Source organism: Muntiacus reevesi, chromosome 3, assembly GCF_963930625.1.
Source record: "Muntiacus reevesi chromosome 3, mMunRee1.1, whole genome shotgun sequence".
In the NCBI taxonomy this organism is placed as follows: domain Eukaryota; kingdom Metazoa; phylum Chordata; class Mammalia; order Artiodactyla; family Cervidae; genus Muntiacus; species Muntiacus reevesi.
Window position 1 is genome coordinate 218,673,424 of NC_089251.1, and position 16,961 is coordinate 218,690,384.

General features: G+C 38.1%; 1 protein-coding gene across 1 annotated transcript in view; it reads left to right on the forward strand.

The window, feature by feature from the left end:
• ARHGAP15 (Rho GTPase activating protein 15) overlaps positions 1 to 16,961 on the forward strand; it is a 677,158-nt gene that overhangs the window by 387,686 nt on the left and 272,511 nt on the right. Inside the window, exon 9 of the mRNA XM_065927842.1 lies at positions 15,801 to 15,923. Coding sequence (XP_065783914.1) covers positions 15,801 to 15,923 — 123 coding nt within the window. The remainder of the gene's footprint in view (positions 1 to 15,800; positions 15,924 to 16,961) is intronic.

The following is a 16,961-nucleotide window of genomic DNA, read 5'->3' on the forward strand; positions in this document are numbered from 1 at the left end:
AATGCATGTTCCCATCCTTTGCTCAATCCTCTCTGTTTCCTCCTAGCTTAGGCTGTAACACATGGAGACATATCCAGCAGAGGACTCTCCTCAGTGACATCTGGGTTTGGAGGAGTATCTGGCAACTGGCAACAGGATCTTCTCCCCCACCCCCACCCCCAGGGAAAGGAAAGACTCAAAACCCCAAATAATAATAATCTCTTACAGATTTCAGGTTACCAAAAGTTAAAGGAAAGGATAATAGCAAAACAGAGCACTGCTGCATGTCAAAAAAAAAAGGCTACTGTAGTTCCCCACCCCCACCCCCGCCTTGGGGCATGTATTTTTATGTTATTATGCATGATTATGCATATTAATTTAAATACATTTCCATATTCTATTCAAAACTCTCTTTCTAAATATGTAGAATAAAATAAAATTAATTGATAGCAACGACTGCATTTAAATTCAAATCTAAAACTCTTAATCACTGGAAGCATAGGCCAGTAGGGGGCGCCTAGGGCAACAGTCCTGGTTCCTCTAGAACATTCTTCTGGATTGAGGAAAGTTTTTTCTGGGTTTAGGAAGACATAAAGATGTGCTGACAAAAATCCAGAGATGGTGGTTGAGATATTTGCGATAGAATCTTCACCCTGCTTCTTACTTGGTGGCCTTAGGCAAGTGACTTGAACAGTCTGGGTGTCTTTTTCCTCATCTCAAAAGTAAGGGAGCATTATACTCTCTCCAGTTCATTCCAGGCTTAATATTTCATTTTTCTGTGACTCCAGCATGACCTGTGCCCAAGAATGGGATTATCTGATGGTCAAAAACAAGGAAAAGCTTGGCAATTTGTTTACAATTAACTCACCCAGGAAAAGAAATAAAATACTTGGGATAATCATTGAATGGTGGCAGAAAGTAAATCTCCCATCACTATTTTTAATACAGTTAATCTGAAGGTGTGACCGAAAAGCAGAAAGCAGTTTCATTTGTCAACAACCTGGGGATCATCGTCTCCAAGAAGGACCCCAGATAAATTTAAAATAGAAAACAAATAAAAGAGCCTATCTCCTGACCACATCAAGCATCACAATGATACAGGTCTTTCTGGGTCTTTTCCTCATTTTTTTTTTCCTTCTTTAGAAATGTATGTTATGAATTATGATTATTGCAGTGGAGCCAAGTATTCACGGGCTCCAGCTAGATCTTTGTTTAGCAAGCATAAGCTCACTGCCAGCTGCAAATTGCAGCTGTCTGTCAGCATTTGTGAGGACAAACCGCTCCACTATCCCAGATCACTTAGCTGTAGACTGCATATTGTGTCCTCAGTTCTGCTCAGCCCACCCTTTGCATTCTCAATACCGTTCCTGTGGGGCAGGGTCTCAGCGATTCGCGAGCACATTTTGGAGCAAATAACTGGAAGCTTATGTCAAAACGATGCTTCTCACAGAGAATCGCATCCCAGTAAAACTATTTTGTGAGAGACTGACTCTGGCCTGACATTTCCTAATCTCTGATGTCCTCAAAAAGACATGGGAGGCTGCCACTCTATCAACCAACCGTTTTTTTAGGACAGAGTGACCCCTACAGAGAGTGCCAAGAGAATGGGCCCAAGGCCAGAAGCCTGTCTCAGAGCTGGGGAATGTGGGGGTGAGAAGGCCAAGGCCAGGGGGCAAAGCCAGAGGAAGGACACGGTCCAGGGGGCTGAGTACAGCCATTCTCCTGGGCTGTAGCATGGAGGAGCAGGAGTCAAGACTCAATGAAATCCTTATCTTGGAAGAATTCCTAGTCTCAAATGTTCAAGCAAATTTGGAACTGTGTCACTTAAGTAGGGAATTTGCAGAAGGATACATTTTGCTTGTGGAGCATTTGCCAGCCTTCTAAGCAATTTTTTTTTTCTTTAAATTTCTAGGCATGCATAGAATGGGAGAGAAGCTGGCAGCACCACACCAGATTTAATTAAAGTATCTGTAAACTTAACCAAAGTCTTCCCTATTTTATCATCAGGGTAGCGTTTGTGAGTTCTGGGGATCATTTTTTAGAATGTTGGCAATTACAGGAATATTTTGAGAATTATCCCAAGAATCCAGGAATACCCTGTCTCCCCAGGCATCTGCATACAGTAAACTCTGAGCTTCTTAGAGGGTAAAAACTAGGGCTGAAGGGTCTTTAGACCCTGGAATGATGCTCATACACTGCAGGAAGCATGAGGTATGAACAGTCAGTACTTGGGAAAGAGATACTTTTAGATTTTGCTTAATAATAATTTCAAATAAAAAATAAATCTGGAATTCTTCCCACTCATGGGGGTATAATGAGAACTTCTCTTGGCTATGTAACAGTGTAGTTTCAGGAAGAAATGTACCGTCTTCGGAAAAAAGGCACAATGCAAATTCAAATTAGTAATAAAACTGTACAGTGTGTAGCATATGACCAAAGTTGGCCTAAGTCACTCATGGGAGAAAACATTCTAAGGCTTGGGAAAAGTCACATCCCTGGTGTGTGTGTGTATAGAACTGTGTATGTTTGTGGACAGGGGAGCAATGGCCCAATATAAACAACACTTTCTTTCCCACAACTTAAACATACACACGATACTTAAAATAGTTTCATTCAGGGATAGAAGCCATGAGAGTCGCAGGATCATTAAACAATAGCAAAACTCTGTTAGTCCATGATCTTTCCATATTCAGGGGAATTGTAAAATAAAAACAAGACTCTGCAAGAGATCGATATTTTCCAAAGGGACAGCAACTTATAGCACAAGAGTATTTGGATTGCTAAGTGCCTTCACTTCTCTCTGTGTTGCAGTTTGCTGCTTTGTTCGTTGTGAAGCCTTTTTGCTGGATGTGTTACATGCAATGAGCTTTGGTGTTATAATAAACAGAGAGGAAGGCTGCAATAATGTATTTCAGTTAGGAAGAAGCACTTGAAAGAAATTGGTTTTGCTATACACATGATGTGAACCAATCAATAGTGGTTTAGTCTGACAAGCACTGTCAATATCCATTGTCACAGTTCAGAAAGTCTTTAATGGATAGTTCTTCAAAACCCAATGATTTCAGCACGTGTTCAAAGTCTTGAAATACACTCTACCTGGCAGAAATTAATCACAGATAAACTTTTGGTGTTGTATAAAGTATTTTTTTAACTGAGAGCGAAATAACAGTTAATTAAAATGTATATATTAATGTATACTTATCTTATATAAGTTAATATATATTTAATGTATGCAGCAGCTAAACGCTTAATCTAGTAATACCAGGTACATAATAAATGCACAGTAAATGTTGAAAAAATCAGAGGCACTGGGATGGAAGGTGAAAGTGTACTTTTCATATCATCTGCTCTATTTACTTACTGATTATTACCACCATGATTGTGGTACAGAGTAACTATCATAACCACAGTTCACAACAATTAGTAGTTTTTATTGCATGCTTACCTTACTCTAGATATGGTGCTGGTGTTTTGTATATATTGGGACATTTAATTTTTGCAACAGTCCTTGGTAGGGATATTGTCAGTACCATTTGACAGATTAGAAAATAGAGGCAAAAAGAACTTTTGTTGCTTAAATAAGATTCTGCCACTATTAGGTGACAGTTGAAATTCAAAATCCAAAACTGGTAGAGTTCAAAAGAGGTAGAGAAAATGCATGAAAGAGAATAGAACACACAGTTTTTGAAAAGAAACAGCATTCATGTTGAAAGGAGGCCACATATTAGTGGTTCTTATCTGCTCTCATGCTTAAATATTAATCCAAAACTCTTACTCCTATGAAGCAACTAGGAATAATAAAAGCAGACTCTGTGACTGGGATGAGAAGAATGAGATTCCTAATTGGGCTGAGAGAAGAGCTAAGGAGTTTATAAACATGGATGTATATGCTTTTAATATAGTGGGCTAAGGGTGCACCATCTGGTTTTGAAAAAAATGTAGTGTGATGACCGTAATCAAGAACAAGAACTAAGAAACTGAGAGAGACAACTAGGTCACTAAAGCATTTTTGCTTAAAAGGGAGCCCAGTCCGCACCCTGTGTTCATTCTTGTCTTAATGCATCCAGCACCTGGAGCACAGTGAGTGATTCTTGTATTCACCTTCTTCCCAGTGGCTGAAGAGTTCAGTCTGTGTTTATGGTGGTCATGCTCTGTGCAGCCCAGAAACCATCTTCAGATGTTCTGACTGGCAGTACAGAGTAGTCAGGTTTCAGCACTGATGCTGTCCTGTGATTCACTAAACTCACCTAAAGCAACTCATCTTCCCTTTAGGTCTAGAGTGATACGCGTGTCAAATTCTCTGTCATGTCCAACTCTGCAACCCCATGGACTGTAGACTGCCAGGTTACTTGGTCCATGGAATTCTGCGGGCAAGAATGCTGGAGTGGATTGTCATTCCCTTTGCCAAGGATCTTCCCGACCCAGGGATCAAACCTGGGTCTCCTGCATTGCAGTCAGATTCTTTTTTTTTTTTTTTCATTTATTTTTATTAGCTGAAGGCTAATTACTTTACAATATTGTAGTGGTTTTTGTCATACATTGGCGTGAATTAGCCATGGATTTACATGTATTCCCCATCCCGATCCCCCCTCCCACCTCCCTGCAGTCAGATTCTTAACCATCTGAGCAACCTGGAGTAATTTTGTCAGAGTTCACCTGAAGCAGATGACTTAAGACCTGAAGTTGGAAGTAACTGGTTACAGTGGGAGGCTACTGCCACCTCTCTGTGTCCTTAGAGCTTTGACAGCATTGCCGGAGAAGCAGGCAGTGGGGCAGGCTAGGCATTGCCCGGGGCTGGAAATCAGGCAGTTCATATTTGATTTCCAGCTCAGCCACTATTGCTTACTTGGCATAACCACTCTGAACCTCAGATCCCTAAGCAGTAGAATAAAGAGCAGTAAGAGAACCTACCACGTTGAATGATTTTAAGGACTAAATGAAATAGAACATTCTTTGCTTGTCACACTGCTAGCACTCTAAAACCAATAATACATGTGACTTTAGGATGACCAGGTTGGCTCGTCAAAGTGGAAACTGAGATTGCTTTAAAAGAATCAATACTATATAGGTTATGATATGTAATTGTACATATAATATTTAGATTGTGAGAAAAGTTATATATATGTTTATTTGTTTAACATTTCTCGCAATCTAAATAAACACTTTATTCCACCACTTCCTCTTAAATATTGACTATTTTGACTTAAGACATTTCTCAAACTACCGATGCTTATACTATATATTTTTCTGCCCTGGTTCAAAGTTTATGTTTTAAAAATTAGGGATACACTATTGCATATTCTTGGTCACACAGAGGACCAAGAGTTTAGAGATTAAAGAAAAAGCTTCAGGGTTGTCCCCTCTACACCTGCTGAGAATACAGTATCTTTACACACACTTTTCACAAAGGTACAAGTACACACACAGACATAAAATACCTAGTGATAGCAATCTCTATTTATGTCTTAAGGAGGGAAGATTTTAATACCATTCATTCAATGCAAATGGGCTTTCCTGGTGGCTCAATGGTAAAGAATCCACCAATGCAGGAGATGTGGGTTTGCTCTCTGGGTCAGGAAGATCCCCTGGAGAAGGAAATGGCATCCCACTCCAGCATTCTTGCCTGGGAAATCCCACGGACAGAGGAACCTAGTGGGCTACAGTCCACGGCATTGCAAAAGAGCTGGACATGATTTAGTGAATAAACACCGCCAACCACTACTCAATGCAAATACTGCTAAGCATGAGTCAATATGTAAAATCAGTGTGGACATTATCCAATACTCTTAAATATGAATTTTTTTTTCCAACTCTACTTTTTTTTTTTCATAGAAATCTAAGTGGTAATTTCCTAGAATTTTGTCATACTGCTACCTCTATGGGGGGAATTGCCATGTGTACAATTATATTGCTTTGTTTTTTGTTTTTTTTTATTTTGTTCTCTTTTTGTGGACTGATGTTCACATTCACCTATGAGACTCTTCCCATTTGATTTAACTGTGGCCTATTTTATATCACTAGCCCATTCCTGTATTTAATATTATAGAAAACATGGAAAACATGTTTCTACTTCATGATGCCCTTTGTCTAGATTAATGCTCCACGCTATTTTTTCCTTTCTTTCTCAGTAATTTTGCTTTCAAAATCAGCTGCTGAGCTAAGGCAGCTCTGCAATCCCAATTTATTAGCAAATTTATCAATGTTTTGAAATAGTTTTCAAGTGACAAAGTTTTACCAACACTATATCAAGCTAAGAATCCAAGATAAAATTTCTCATCATTAGAAGATATTTGATGATCTGAATCTTTACATTTTATACTGTATCTGATTCTGTTTCAGCAAAAATGTGTCATCATATATCTCTATACACACCATAGGTTTTTGCTAGTTAGGTGTATTTTCTCTTTCTTCTTTCCTTTTTTATTTATAGTATTTCCACAACCTCTGATGCAAAAACATTTGCAACTCTCACTTACAGAAATAAACTAGACAGACTTACAGTTGAAAGAATATTATATTTGTGATGAAATTGCTTAATGTTTGCAGTACAGTTTTGAAGTTGCCATCATCATCATCATAACCACCCTGAAAGTTATTGTTTAAGTAACTCAAAGCTATGCTAAATGCTATAAAAATAGTTTAAATATAACACTCTGACTCACACTACAGCAATGCATTATAAACTGGATACACCTAAGATATATGATCAGAAAAATAAAAATGTTCAGCCTATACATGAAAATACTGTGAAGAATTTATTATAATTACTAGAAAAATAACTCAATGGCATTTCCATATGGCCGAATGACAGGGCTATGACAGTAAACTGCCTTCTGTTTATTGACACTGAAAATGTAAAAAAGTGGTTAGATCTGTCTACTTAAACTAGATAATTTAGCAAAAAAGTAAACATTTATATTGTATGAGTTCTCATGAGTGGATAGCATGAATATGAATCATCAAAGAGAGAATGTTATCATACCCTTCTGTTTCCAACTGATGATTTTGTTTTTCTATAACGCCTAAATGGGAATTAAGTAGTTAAAACACAGCACTGATGTTAAAATGCCGTGTATTCCCTCTTGCAATTATTTTCAGATTTAATCCTGAGTTGTGTTTCAAGTAAGTCACTTGAAGTTTCAATAACTTAGTTTCTCAAGTGGTCGAAATTATGATTTCTGTTTACAATGAGCTTGTGAAGAAAACAATATATTAAATGACCAACAGTACATTAAGCCCAAACTTACCCTTTCTGCCCACTCTGACACAGGAGATACGTGCAAAGTGTTTTGAGCTGTAAAACCACACTGTGTAGAGGGCAAAGCAGCATTTATTACAGCCTAATGAATTAGGATAAGAGGGTATGCCCTGGAAAGGAGTCAGGCAGGAGACAGACAAGAAATTTTATGAACTTTGTTTCCCGATTTTGGATAAGGTGCTCTTGTTTTAGTAAGTCAGAAAGTGGTACAACAGAGAAATTCCAAATACAAGATCATATGGGAAAATATGAAAGGAGAAAAATCAACATGTTGTTTTGTGATCCATGTGATGGTTTGAGAAGTGTTTGGGAATCTTTGGGGATGAAGAGTCTGATATAACCTGATTTTGTCATTTCTTTCTGGATTTCCCTCTGGGAACACTGCGGTGTGATAAGATGATTGTACAAAGTGACTGCCACCAGCTTTGCTCTGAACATCCCGCTAGACTCTCCATGTGTTGGGAGCTCCTAGCAGCTAATGCAGCTATCTATCTACACCCATGTTGCTCCTTATGTAAATCCCCACCAAAAAAGTGACAACAAATATCCTAGAAAGTTGTTTGAAATAGCATTTCTGAAGGGTAGTAACTCTACTTTCCTTTAGCAATATTTCTGAAATGTTAGCTGTCCCAGCATTTCCACATTGAAAATAAAAAAAATGTTAACAACATGTAAGTGTAACATGGGAATACCGCGAGAACAGGAGTTTGGCAGGAAAACGGGATATTTCAAAATAAGATCCACAACAAGAAAAATTCTGGCAAATGCACAGTTCTGGATCATATTATCCAAATTGTTGGATTCTGGAAGATTTGAGAATTTTTTTTTTTTGTGGTTCCCATCACTTAATAGCATGGTAGTGGATGTCCATCATTCAAATTGCATTGCTTCCTCCTCCCATTACTAAAGTTGGAAAATAAATATAAAAAAGGCGTCCATTATAGTACAAAAGGCATCCATTATAGTAAGCATTCCTACCTTGAGAGGTGGTTTTAACACCATACTGGCTGCGTCAGGTATAAAACTTGTGTTGGGATAATGCCATGGATTGATATCATATGTAATGATATTTATTGAAAATCATCTTGAAAAACTCAGAATGCTAACTATTCCCTAGTGTGAGCAGCTTTAACACCAATTAAATCTCTCCACTGGTTAAGAAGGGTGCTTAAAGCTAATGCCTTAGGTCTATGAGTGTGGAGACTTAAATTGCATATTGTTATTCAGAATTCTTAGGCCTTGAAAAATATTCTGTTTGTTTGGACTTGAAAAAAAGATCACCCATTGGTGGTGAAAAAGAGAGAGAGAGAGAGGAAGCATAAAGGAAATAAAAAAAATAAAAGTAAATTCTAGAATACCTGGAAAATTAATCCAATTCAACTTAACTTTTCTTAGAGGTGAAAATATGTAGGATTAAGAGTGATTCCTCTGTAAATCAGATTAAGTTCTTTGGAATTTAAACCTATATCTTTTTAGTTTATTTTTCGGTTTTTGAATAAAAATTTTAAATGGGAACGGAAAAAAACTGTTCGTTGGCTTAACATAAATCTTTAAATTGCAATAAGCTTCACCCTCAAAAAGTAGTTGAATCTCTGAGGAAAAAGAAAAGGCTGAATTCTATTTTTCATAAATGATGGATTATTGTACCACACTGTGTATTTTCCAGTAAAGTGTCCTTTTATTTGTACTGTGTGATTACAAGTTTCTAAAAGTATGTGTGGGGTCACTTGGGTGCTGTGGGAAACTGGAAGGAACTCTGTTCTGTTAAAATCAGTAGTGAAATCAGAAGCAAACCATGTCCTGATTACCATAGGCATGTGTTTAAATTTTACTTTCCTTAATTGGTTATGTTGTATTTACTTAAAATGAACAATTTGGCAAGTTTTTCTCCCTTGACAACAGAAAAGCGTAAACTGTTTTATAAGTTTGGCTGTTAAGATCAGATTTGTAAACCACAATATTCAAAGACTTTTACTGCTGTTTACAGGGGTCCAGTGATGGACTTTGCTTTATAACCATGTGCCTTTTTTTACATTTTTGGTTTGTATTTACAGTGCTTTCAAGTTATTTGGTTAATTAAAAACTATGCCATATACTATAGTCATCTATTGACTTTAACTTCTGCATAACTCTTCTGAGAACAAAATGAGCAGAATGAATGATGGCTGAGGCCTGGCAATTTGACTTGTCATCTAAGGACGATTATTTATGGCATCAGGAAATGGAAGTTGACGCTCTAGTCTGTCTCCAGGAAAGTCATCATTAGAGGCAACTTTGAATAGTTTGGCTGTGTTAAAAATTGTGTAATCATATCCAAGACTGCTAGTTTCTCAGAATGTATGAGAAGGAAACAGGCTAAAGCATCTTAAAGTATACTTGCATTTTTCTTGAAAAAACCAGTGTACCTTACACACATTTCACACATGTGGAGCCAGATGGTGGTATTGAAAACAATATATATATATATATATATGTATGTATGTATGTATATATGCACATATATACACATCTAATTAACAGTACTGTCACCAGAGTACCTAACAGTTTCCAAAAATATATAACTTACTATATAATTACTTTCATGTGTATATGTGTTTTAATTTGCAAAGTACTTTTTAATCATATCATTTTCACTAGTCCCTAAATGGAAGAAAAAAATACCATCATTGGCCCTGAATTTCCTGGCAGCCTGTCATGGAGAATGACAGGATTTTGACATGAGACTAGAAATAGAAAATAATACCTTTGGTAACCTGTGAAAATTCAGATTGTTTGTTCCATATCATTTCAAAAGCAGACTTTGAGACTCAAATTACTGAGGTAGGTTTCTCCTGAAGGATACGCATTTGTTTAGCCCCCAGTACTAGAACCAAGGCCCTTGGGCCTTTGTTCACAGCTGTCAGTTGGAGGAGATTACATATGACCAGACCCAAATGAAAGCTCATAGGATAGAATGTAAGCACAGCATATTAAGATGCTCGAAATGACTCATCCAGTCATAAAATTTTGAGTCAGTTAATGCCTGATATTCACGGTCCTATAAAAGCAGTTGTGGCTAGCATGGGTTCTAATGGCACTTGGTATTTCTCCAAAATGACCTGAGGTCAATTCCACCACTAAGATCCCTTAGTCTCTTGTACTTCACACTCCTCACCATACTGTATGATTACTATATAGGCCATATGCATTTTTATCCACAGCAGTTAAATCCAACACTACCATGTATGCATGTGGTCAGTTTGTATATTTTTTTCATCATCTAGCAGCACTGTCCAGGAACATCTGAGCCTAATTTAAAATCTCATAGTCACAGTTTTTTAAAGGAACAAGTTTTAATAATATAATAATTTTAATATAGTTTAACAAAAATACCCCAACATTATTATTTCAACCTATGGCAAAAGCAGCATTTTAAGTACTCAGTAGCCCAGAGTGACTAGTGACTACTAATTGGACAGTGCAGCTCTAAAGCACTGCTCCTCAAACCATTTTAAGTTAAGATACACATACACACACAAAATGATAATAGATGATACATCAGATATACATGTCGAGTATATGTGTCTATGTAATAAACTGTTATTCACTCTTGTGTGTGTCACAGAGAGTTATGTCCAACTCTTTGTGACCCCATGGACTGTGGTCTGCCAGGCTCCTCTCTCTATAACGTTCTTCAGGCAAGAATATTAGAGAGGGTTGCTATTCCCTTCTCCAGGGGATTTCCCGGCCCAGGGATCAAACTCAGGTCTCCTGAATTAGTAGGTAGATTCTTTACTGTCTGAGCCACCAGTGAAGTCAATATAGATAATGCATGCTACTTATAGAGAGATTTATTATTAAAATAATACTTTTTTTTCCCTTTTCACAGTTCCTTTACATTTTGTCAGTCCATGAGTAGCCCTTCCACCACCAATGAAAATTTTACCTTCAGTTGGGGATGATTCTCAACAGGGAATATGTCTCCTCCCTCCCCCCGCAGGAGACTTTTGAAGATGTCTAGAGACATTTCTGATTGTCGCAGTTTAGGAGAGGATGATATTAGCATATTGTGGGTGGAGGCCAAGAAGGCTTCTCAACAGCCTTACTCTGCACAGACAACCCCCTAAAAAAGGGATTGTCTGACCTAAAATACCAATAGTGCCAAAGCTGAGAACCTTCCTTTGAAGTAATATAAGATATTATAATCTTTTAAGTGGCCAGTACTGTCTTAACTCAATATTTAATAGTGTATAATCCCATGGGATAATTTCAATTTTTCACTTAATTTAAAATTAAAGCTCCACTCTACACTCAGCTAGGAGGAGGGCAGGATGTCTTCCTCTCTCTTCCTTAGCCTTGCATTTCACCCTAACTCCCCATTTTGCTAACAAAAGTTTGTAACTACTTTGTGGTCAAAGCTAGAGGAAGGGGAGGTTGCAAAAGTGTCCTTATTTGACCAGTTACAAGAAAGCTTCTCACACTAGGCCTGGCAGACTCTTTAAAGTAGACACTCTCCCTTAGGCACTTTCATGGGTTCCTTGGAGACCCCACTAGGAAAATTTGACTTCAAATCCTCTAATTCAAGTAATTTATTTTCTTCCAGCTGCAGTCCCCTCCTAACTCTCTCTCTTTTTCTTCCGAGTTCCTCAGGAGAGGATAGAATGGCTCAAGTGTAACTCCCTTACACCTATCACTTAGTAAACTGTTTTGCACCCAATAGCAACATAAAAATTTTTAATGGATTAAAACCATTCTAATTTAAATGACTAAGTGAGCTCCTGATACTTAACGTTTTCCTTCCCCTTCCATTTTTCACCCATTAGTTCAGTTCAGTCACTCAGTCGTGTCTGACTGCAACCCCATGGACTGCAGCACACCAGGCTTCCCTGTCCATCACCAAGTCCCGGAATTGACTCAAACTTGTGTCCGTTGAGTCGGTGATGCAATCCAACCATCTCACCCTCTGTCGTCCCCTTCTCCTCCTGCCTTCAATCCTTCTGAGCATCAGAGTCTTTTCAAATGAGTCAGTTCTTCTCATGAGGTGGTCAAAGTATTGGCGTTTCAGCTTCAACATCAGTCCTTCCAATGAATATTCAGGACTGATTTACTTTATGATGGACTGCTTGGATCTCCTTGCAGTCCAAGGGACTCTCAAGAGTCCTCCAACACCACAGTTCAAAAGCATCAATTCTTCAGTGCTCAGCTTTCTTTATAGTCCAACTCTCACACCCATACATGACTACTGGAAAAACCATAGTTTTGAGTAGATGGGCCTTTGTTGGCAAAGTAATGGCTCTGCTTTTTAATATGCTGTCTAGGTTGGTCATACCTTTTTTTCCAAGGAGCAAGTGTCTTTTAATTTCATGGCTGCAGTCACCATTTGCAGCGATTTTGGAGCCCCCCAAAATAAAATACTCCAATATATTAGAATACCAGATAAAGATCTTATTAGACTGGTCCCATATCCAAACTTGACTCTTAAATAAGTAGAATTAGTTTTGTTTGTCGTTCAGTCTCTAAATTCTTGTCTGACTCTGTGGCACCATGGACTGCAGCACACCAGGCTCCTCTTTCCAGTACTTCAAAAGATTATTTTGAGATTTGATTCAGAAAATATTGATTAAACCTTTACTATATGCTAAACAATGTTGCAATATTAGGGACACATTAGTGAACAGTGTTTATAAAAGTAGATAAAATCCCTGCTTACACTGCAGTAGAATTAGGCTAAATCACATTATATGCTTAGGAGAGTTTCAAGCATATAGTAAGGTCTCAATACATTCTAGATATAGTATTATTAATCCAGCTGAATGATTGTGTGTGTGCCTGCATGCTCAGTTACTCAGTTATGCCAACTATTTGTGACACCATGGACTATAGCTTGCCAGGCTCCTCTGTCCATGGATTCTCTGGCAAGAATACTGAAGTGGGTTGCCATTTCCTACTTCGGGGAGTTTTCCTGACCCAGAGATTAAACCTGTGTCTCTTGCATCTCCTGCATTGGCAAGTGTATTTGTTACCACTGAGCCACCTGGGAAGCTCTAATATTGAATGATCAGCTTATTCTGAAATGTGATTGGAGAGGAAAAGACCCATTTTCCTACTCAAGTGCCCCAAATCCTCACATGAAATCAGTAATTAGGTGAGGACAATGAAGGGCCCTGTTAAGATTAGTATCTCATGTCATAGAGACAATAAATTCCTATCATTTTACAAATCATTAATGATTTTGTTGCTTTGTTGCTGTTGTTCAGTTGCTAAGTCGTGTCTGACTCTTTGTGGCCCCATGAACTGCAGCCCGCCCAGCTCCCCTGTCCTCCACTCTCTCCCGGTGTTTGCTCAAACCCACATCCATTGAACTGATGATGCTATATAACCATCTCATCCTCTGCTGCCCCCTTCTCCTTTTATCTTTGATCTTTCCCAGCATCAGAGTCTCTTCCAATGAATTGACTATTCCCACCAGATGGTCAAAGTATTGGAGTTTCAACTTCAGCAACAGTCTTCCCAATGAATATTTAGGGTTGATGTCCTTTAGGATTGACTTGCTTGACCTCCTTGCAGTCCAAGGGACTCTCAAGAGTCTTCTCCAGCACGATGATTAATGATAAGAATCATTATTAATAGTGAAAGTGAAAGTTGCTCAGACATGTCTGACTCTTTGCCACCCCATGGACTATACAGTTCATGGAATTTTCTAGGCCAGAATGCTGGAGTGGGTAGCCTTTCCCTTCTCCAGGTGATCTTCCCAACTCAGGGATCAAACCCAGGTCTCCCACACTGCAGGCAGATTCTTTACCAGATGAGCCACAAGGGAACCCTTGTTAATAATGTCATTAATAATAAGATAACTTGAAAGTGTTTAGACTTTGTGCTAATGAAGGTATTGACCTTAAATGTTATGTTCATCATTGAATCCATATCCCTTAGCATAAGATGTGAAATCAGTAGGCATTCAGCAAACATTTGCTTAGTAAATGAATTTTAATAGATACACACCTAACTTTCTTGATAACAGTGAGGCTAGAAGAACTGCGATGGGGGACTGTTGAAGACATGGCAAAAGTTTGAGTCAATATGAGTTACAGAATTTCACCTACTGGTAATTTCACACAAATAAGAAGAGAAAGATGTATCTGCATTCTTTTTAAAAAAATTAATGAATTAACTTAGCTGTGCCAGGTCTTAGTGGGGGCACAAGGGAGCTTTGCTCTTCATTGTGGCATGTGAAATGTTTTAGTTGCAGCATTCGAACTCTTAATTGCATTGGGTTTCCTGACCAGGGATCAAACCCTGGACCCCAGCATTGGGAGCTCAGTCTTAGCCACTGGATGGCCAGGGGAATCTGAAATCTTAAAAATATCTGCTTTCTGGAAAATAAAATACTTTGGGTTAACTTGATAAAGAAGATTGAAAAAATTATTAGGCATGCAGGACCTTGAGCCTAAATTTCCTACTTTTCAATTCAATTCATTCAATCACTCAGTCATGTCCGACTCTGCGACCCCATGGACTGCAGCACACCAGGCTTCCCTGTCCATCACCAACTCCCGGAATTGACTCAAACTCGTGTCCGTTGAGTCAGTGATGTCATCCAATCATCTCATCCTCTGTCGTCCCCTTCTCCTCCTGCCTTCAATCTTTCACCAGCATCAGGGTCTTTTCCAATGACTCAGCTCTTCACATCAGGTGGCCAAAGTATTGGAGTTTCAGCTTTAGCATAAGTCCTTCCAATGAATATTCAGGACCAATTTCCTTTAAGATTGATTGGTTTGATCTCCTTGCAGTCCAAAGGACTCTCAAGAGTCTTCTCCAACACCACAATTCAAAAGCATCAATTCTTCAGTGCTCAGCTTTCTTTATAGTCCAACTCTCATATCCATTCATGACTATTGGAAAAACCATAACTTTGACTAGATGGATCTTTGTTGGCAAAGTAATGTCTCTGCTTTTTAATGTGCTCTCTAGGTTAGTCATGGCTTTTAATTGAAATTAACAAGAGCTTTTTTCTCCCCAAGTTAGATGAATTTTTCTATAATTTTGTGTACAGATAGAGTTAGGTAGAGGGCTTCCCCTCATGGCTCAGCATTAAGGAATCTACCTGCATCACAGGAAACATAGGAGATGCAGGTTCAACCCCTGGATCAGGAAGATCCCCTGGAGGAGGGAATGACAACTCACTCCAGTATTCTTGCCTGGAGAATCCCACGGACAGAGGAGTCTGGTGGGCACAGGGTTGCAAAGAGTTGGACACAACTGACTAAACACACACACGCACACACACACGGGTGAAGCTATCCAGGTAAGTTATCATGTTAAATGTGAGGAAGTTAATGTGAAAATAAATTGTGAAAATATGGACCTAACCACATTTTCATTGCATGTTCATGTAACAACAGAGCTAATATTTTCACATGGGCAAATTTTTACTCCTGTGCCCTGTCTGAACAGAAGGGCCTGAGCTATTAATTCAGGTAGTCATCCCATAACTAGCAGTTTTCTTTTCATATTTGCATAAAGTAATAACCATAAAGGAAAAATTTACTGAAAGCCTCTGACTTCTTTTTTTTTTAATCTCCAGTGTTCAGACTGCATCATAGTGCTTCTGATACAAGCGACAAAAACCGAGTTAAAAGCAGATTAAAGAAGTTTATTACCCGAAGACCTTCCCTGAAAACTCTGCAAGAAAAAGGACTTATTAAAGGTATAGAATATTTTATACTTTTACTATAACAGCGATAAATGAATGCGCCTCTCTGTCAGTAGTTAGTTGGCTCTAAAGGAGTTTAGATTTTATTCTTCTTAGGTTGCTTATTAAATGTTCTGCTCTATGACAGAAGAAAAAATAGCTATCCAGAAAACTAATCCTGAGAAAATAAAGATTGTATCATAAGATCCTTGAAAAAATACCAGGTTTTGCCCTCAGAGGATCTGGGAGCCAAGAAGAAATAGCCTAGTGACCCATTAGAATGACCCCACATGCTTGGATAATCCTCGATGTACCTGTTGCCCCAAATATTTACTAACAGCATCCCTTTTCATTCTCAGTTGAGTCTTGAATTGTATAAGTTATCTGATCACCTAGTCATAGTCTGAAGTAGGGCTAGGAAGAAAGTCTAAGATAAACTAGTGTCGTGAAAACTTACAGGTTTGAGAACTGGAGGACCTAGAACTCAATCTAAATTAAAATAAGCAGATATTTTGCAAATATGTATAAAGTATATAAAATATTCTCCACCATTCAGAACACTCTGGCATGAGACTGTAATTGGGATTCAGACTTCAAGTCTACCACTCACTAATATTGATGTTGAACAAGTTGTTATCTCTGAGCCTCAGAGATGTTGTTAACTCAGAGCCTCTTTTGTTAACTGGGGACACTTACACCCACCACTGAGAAGACTCTTAAACAAATGAGATAATCCATTTAAAGTTTTTAACAGAGTTTCTGGAACATAGTATTCAAAAAATGTCCTCTGCTATCACTAATATTATTGTCAGTCATTACTGTTGTTATCAGATAGATGAAAGGATGGATGGACAGACAAAACCAGTGATGTAGATTTCTATGACTGGAAATCACCTTATAGATCACAGAGGCAAATGTATTATTTTCCTAAGGAAAAAAATATATGCATCAAGTTCATTATTTTCCCTGGTTTTCAGATTTTCTAACCAATGGACACATTTTGAAAATTAAATACAAGAAAGGATTTGAAAATAGGCTAAAATAAAGTACTAA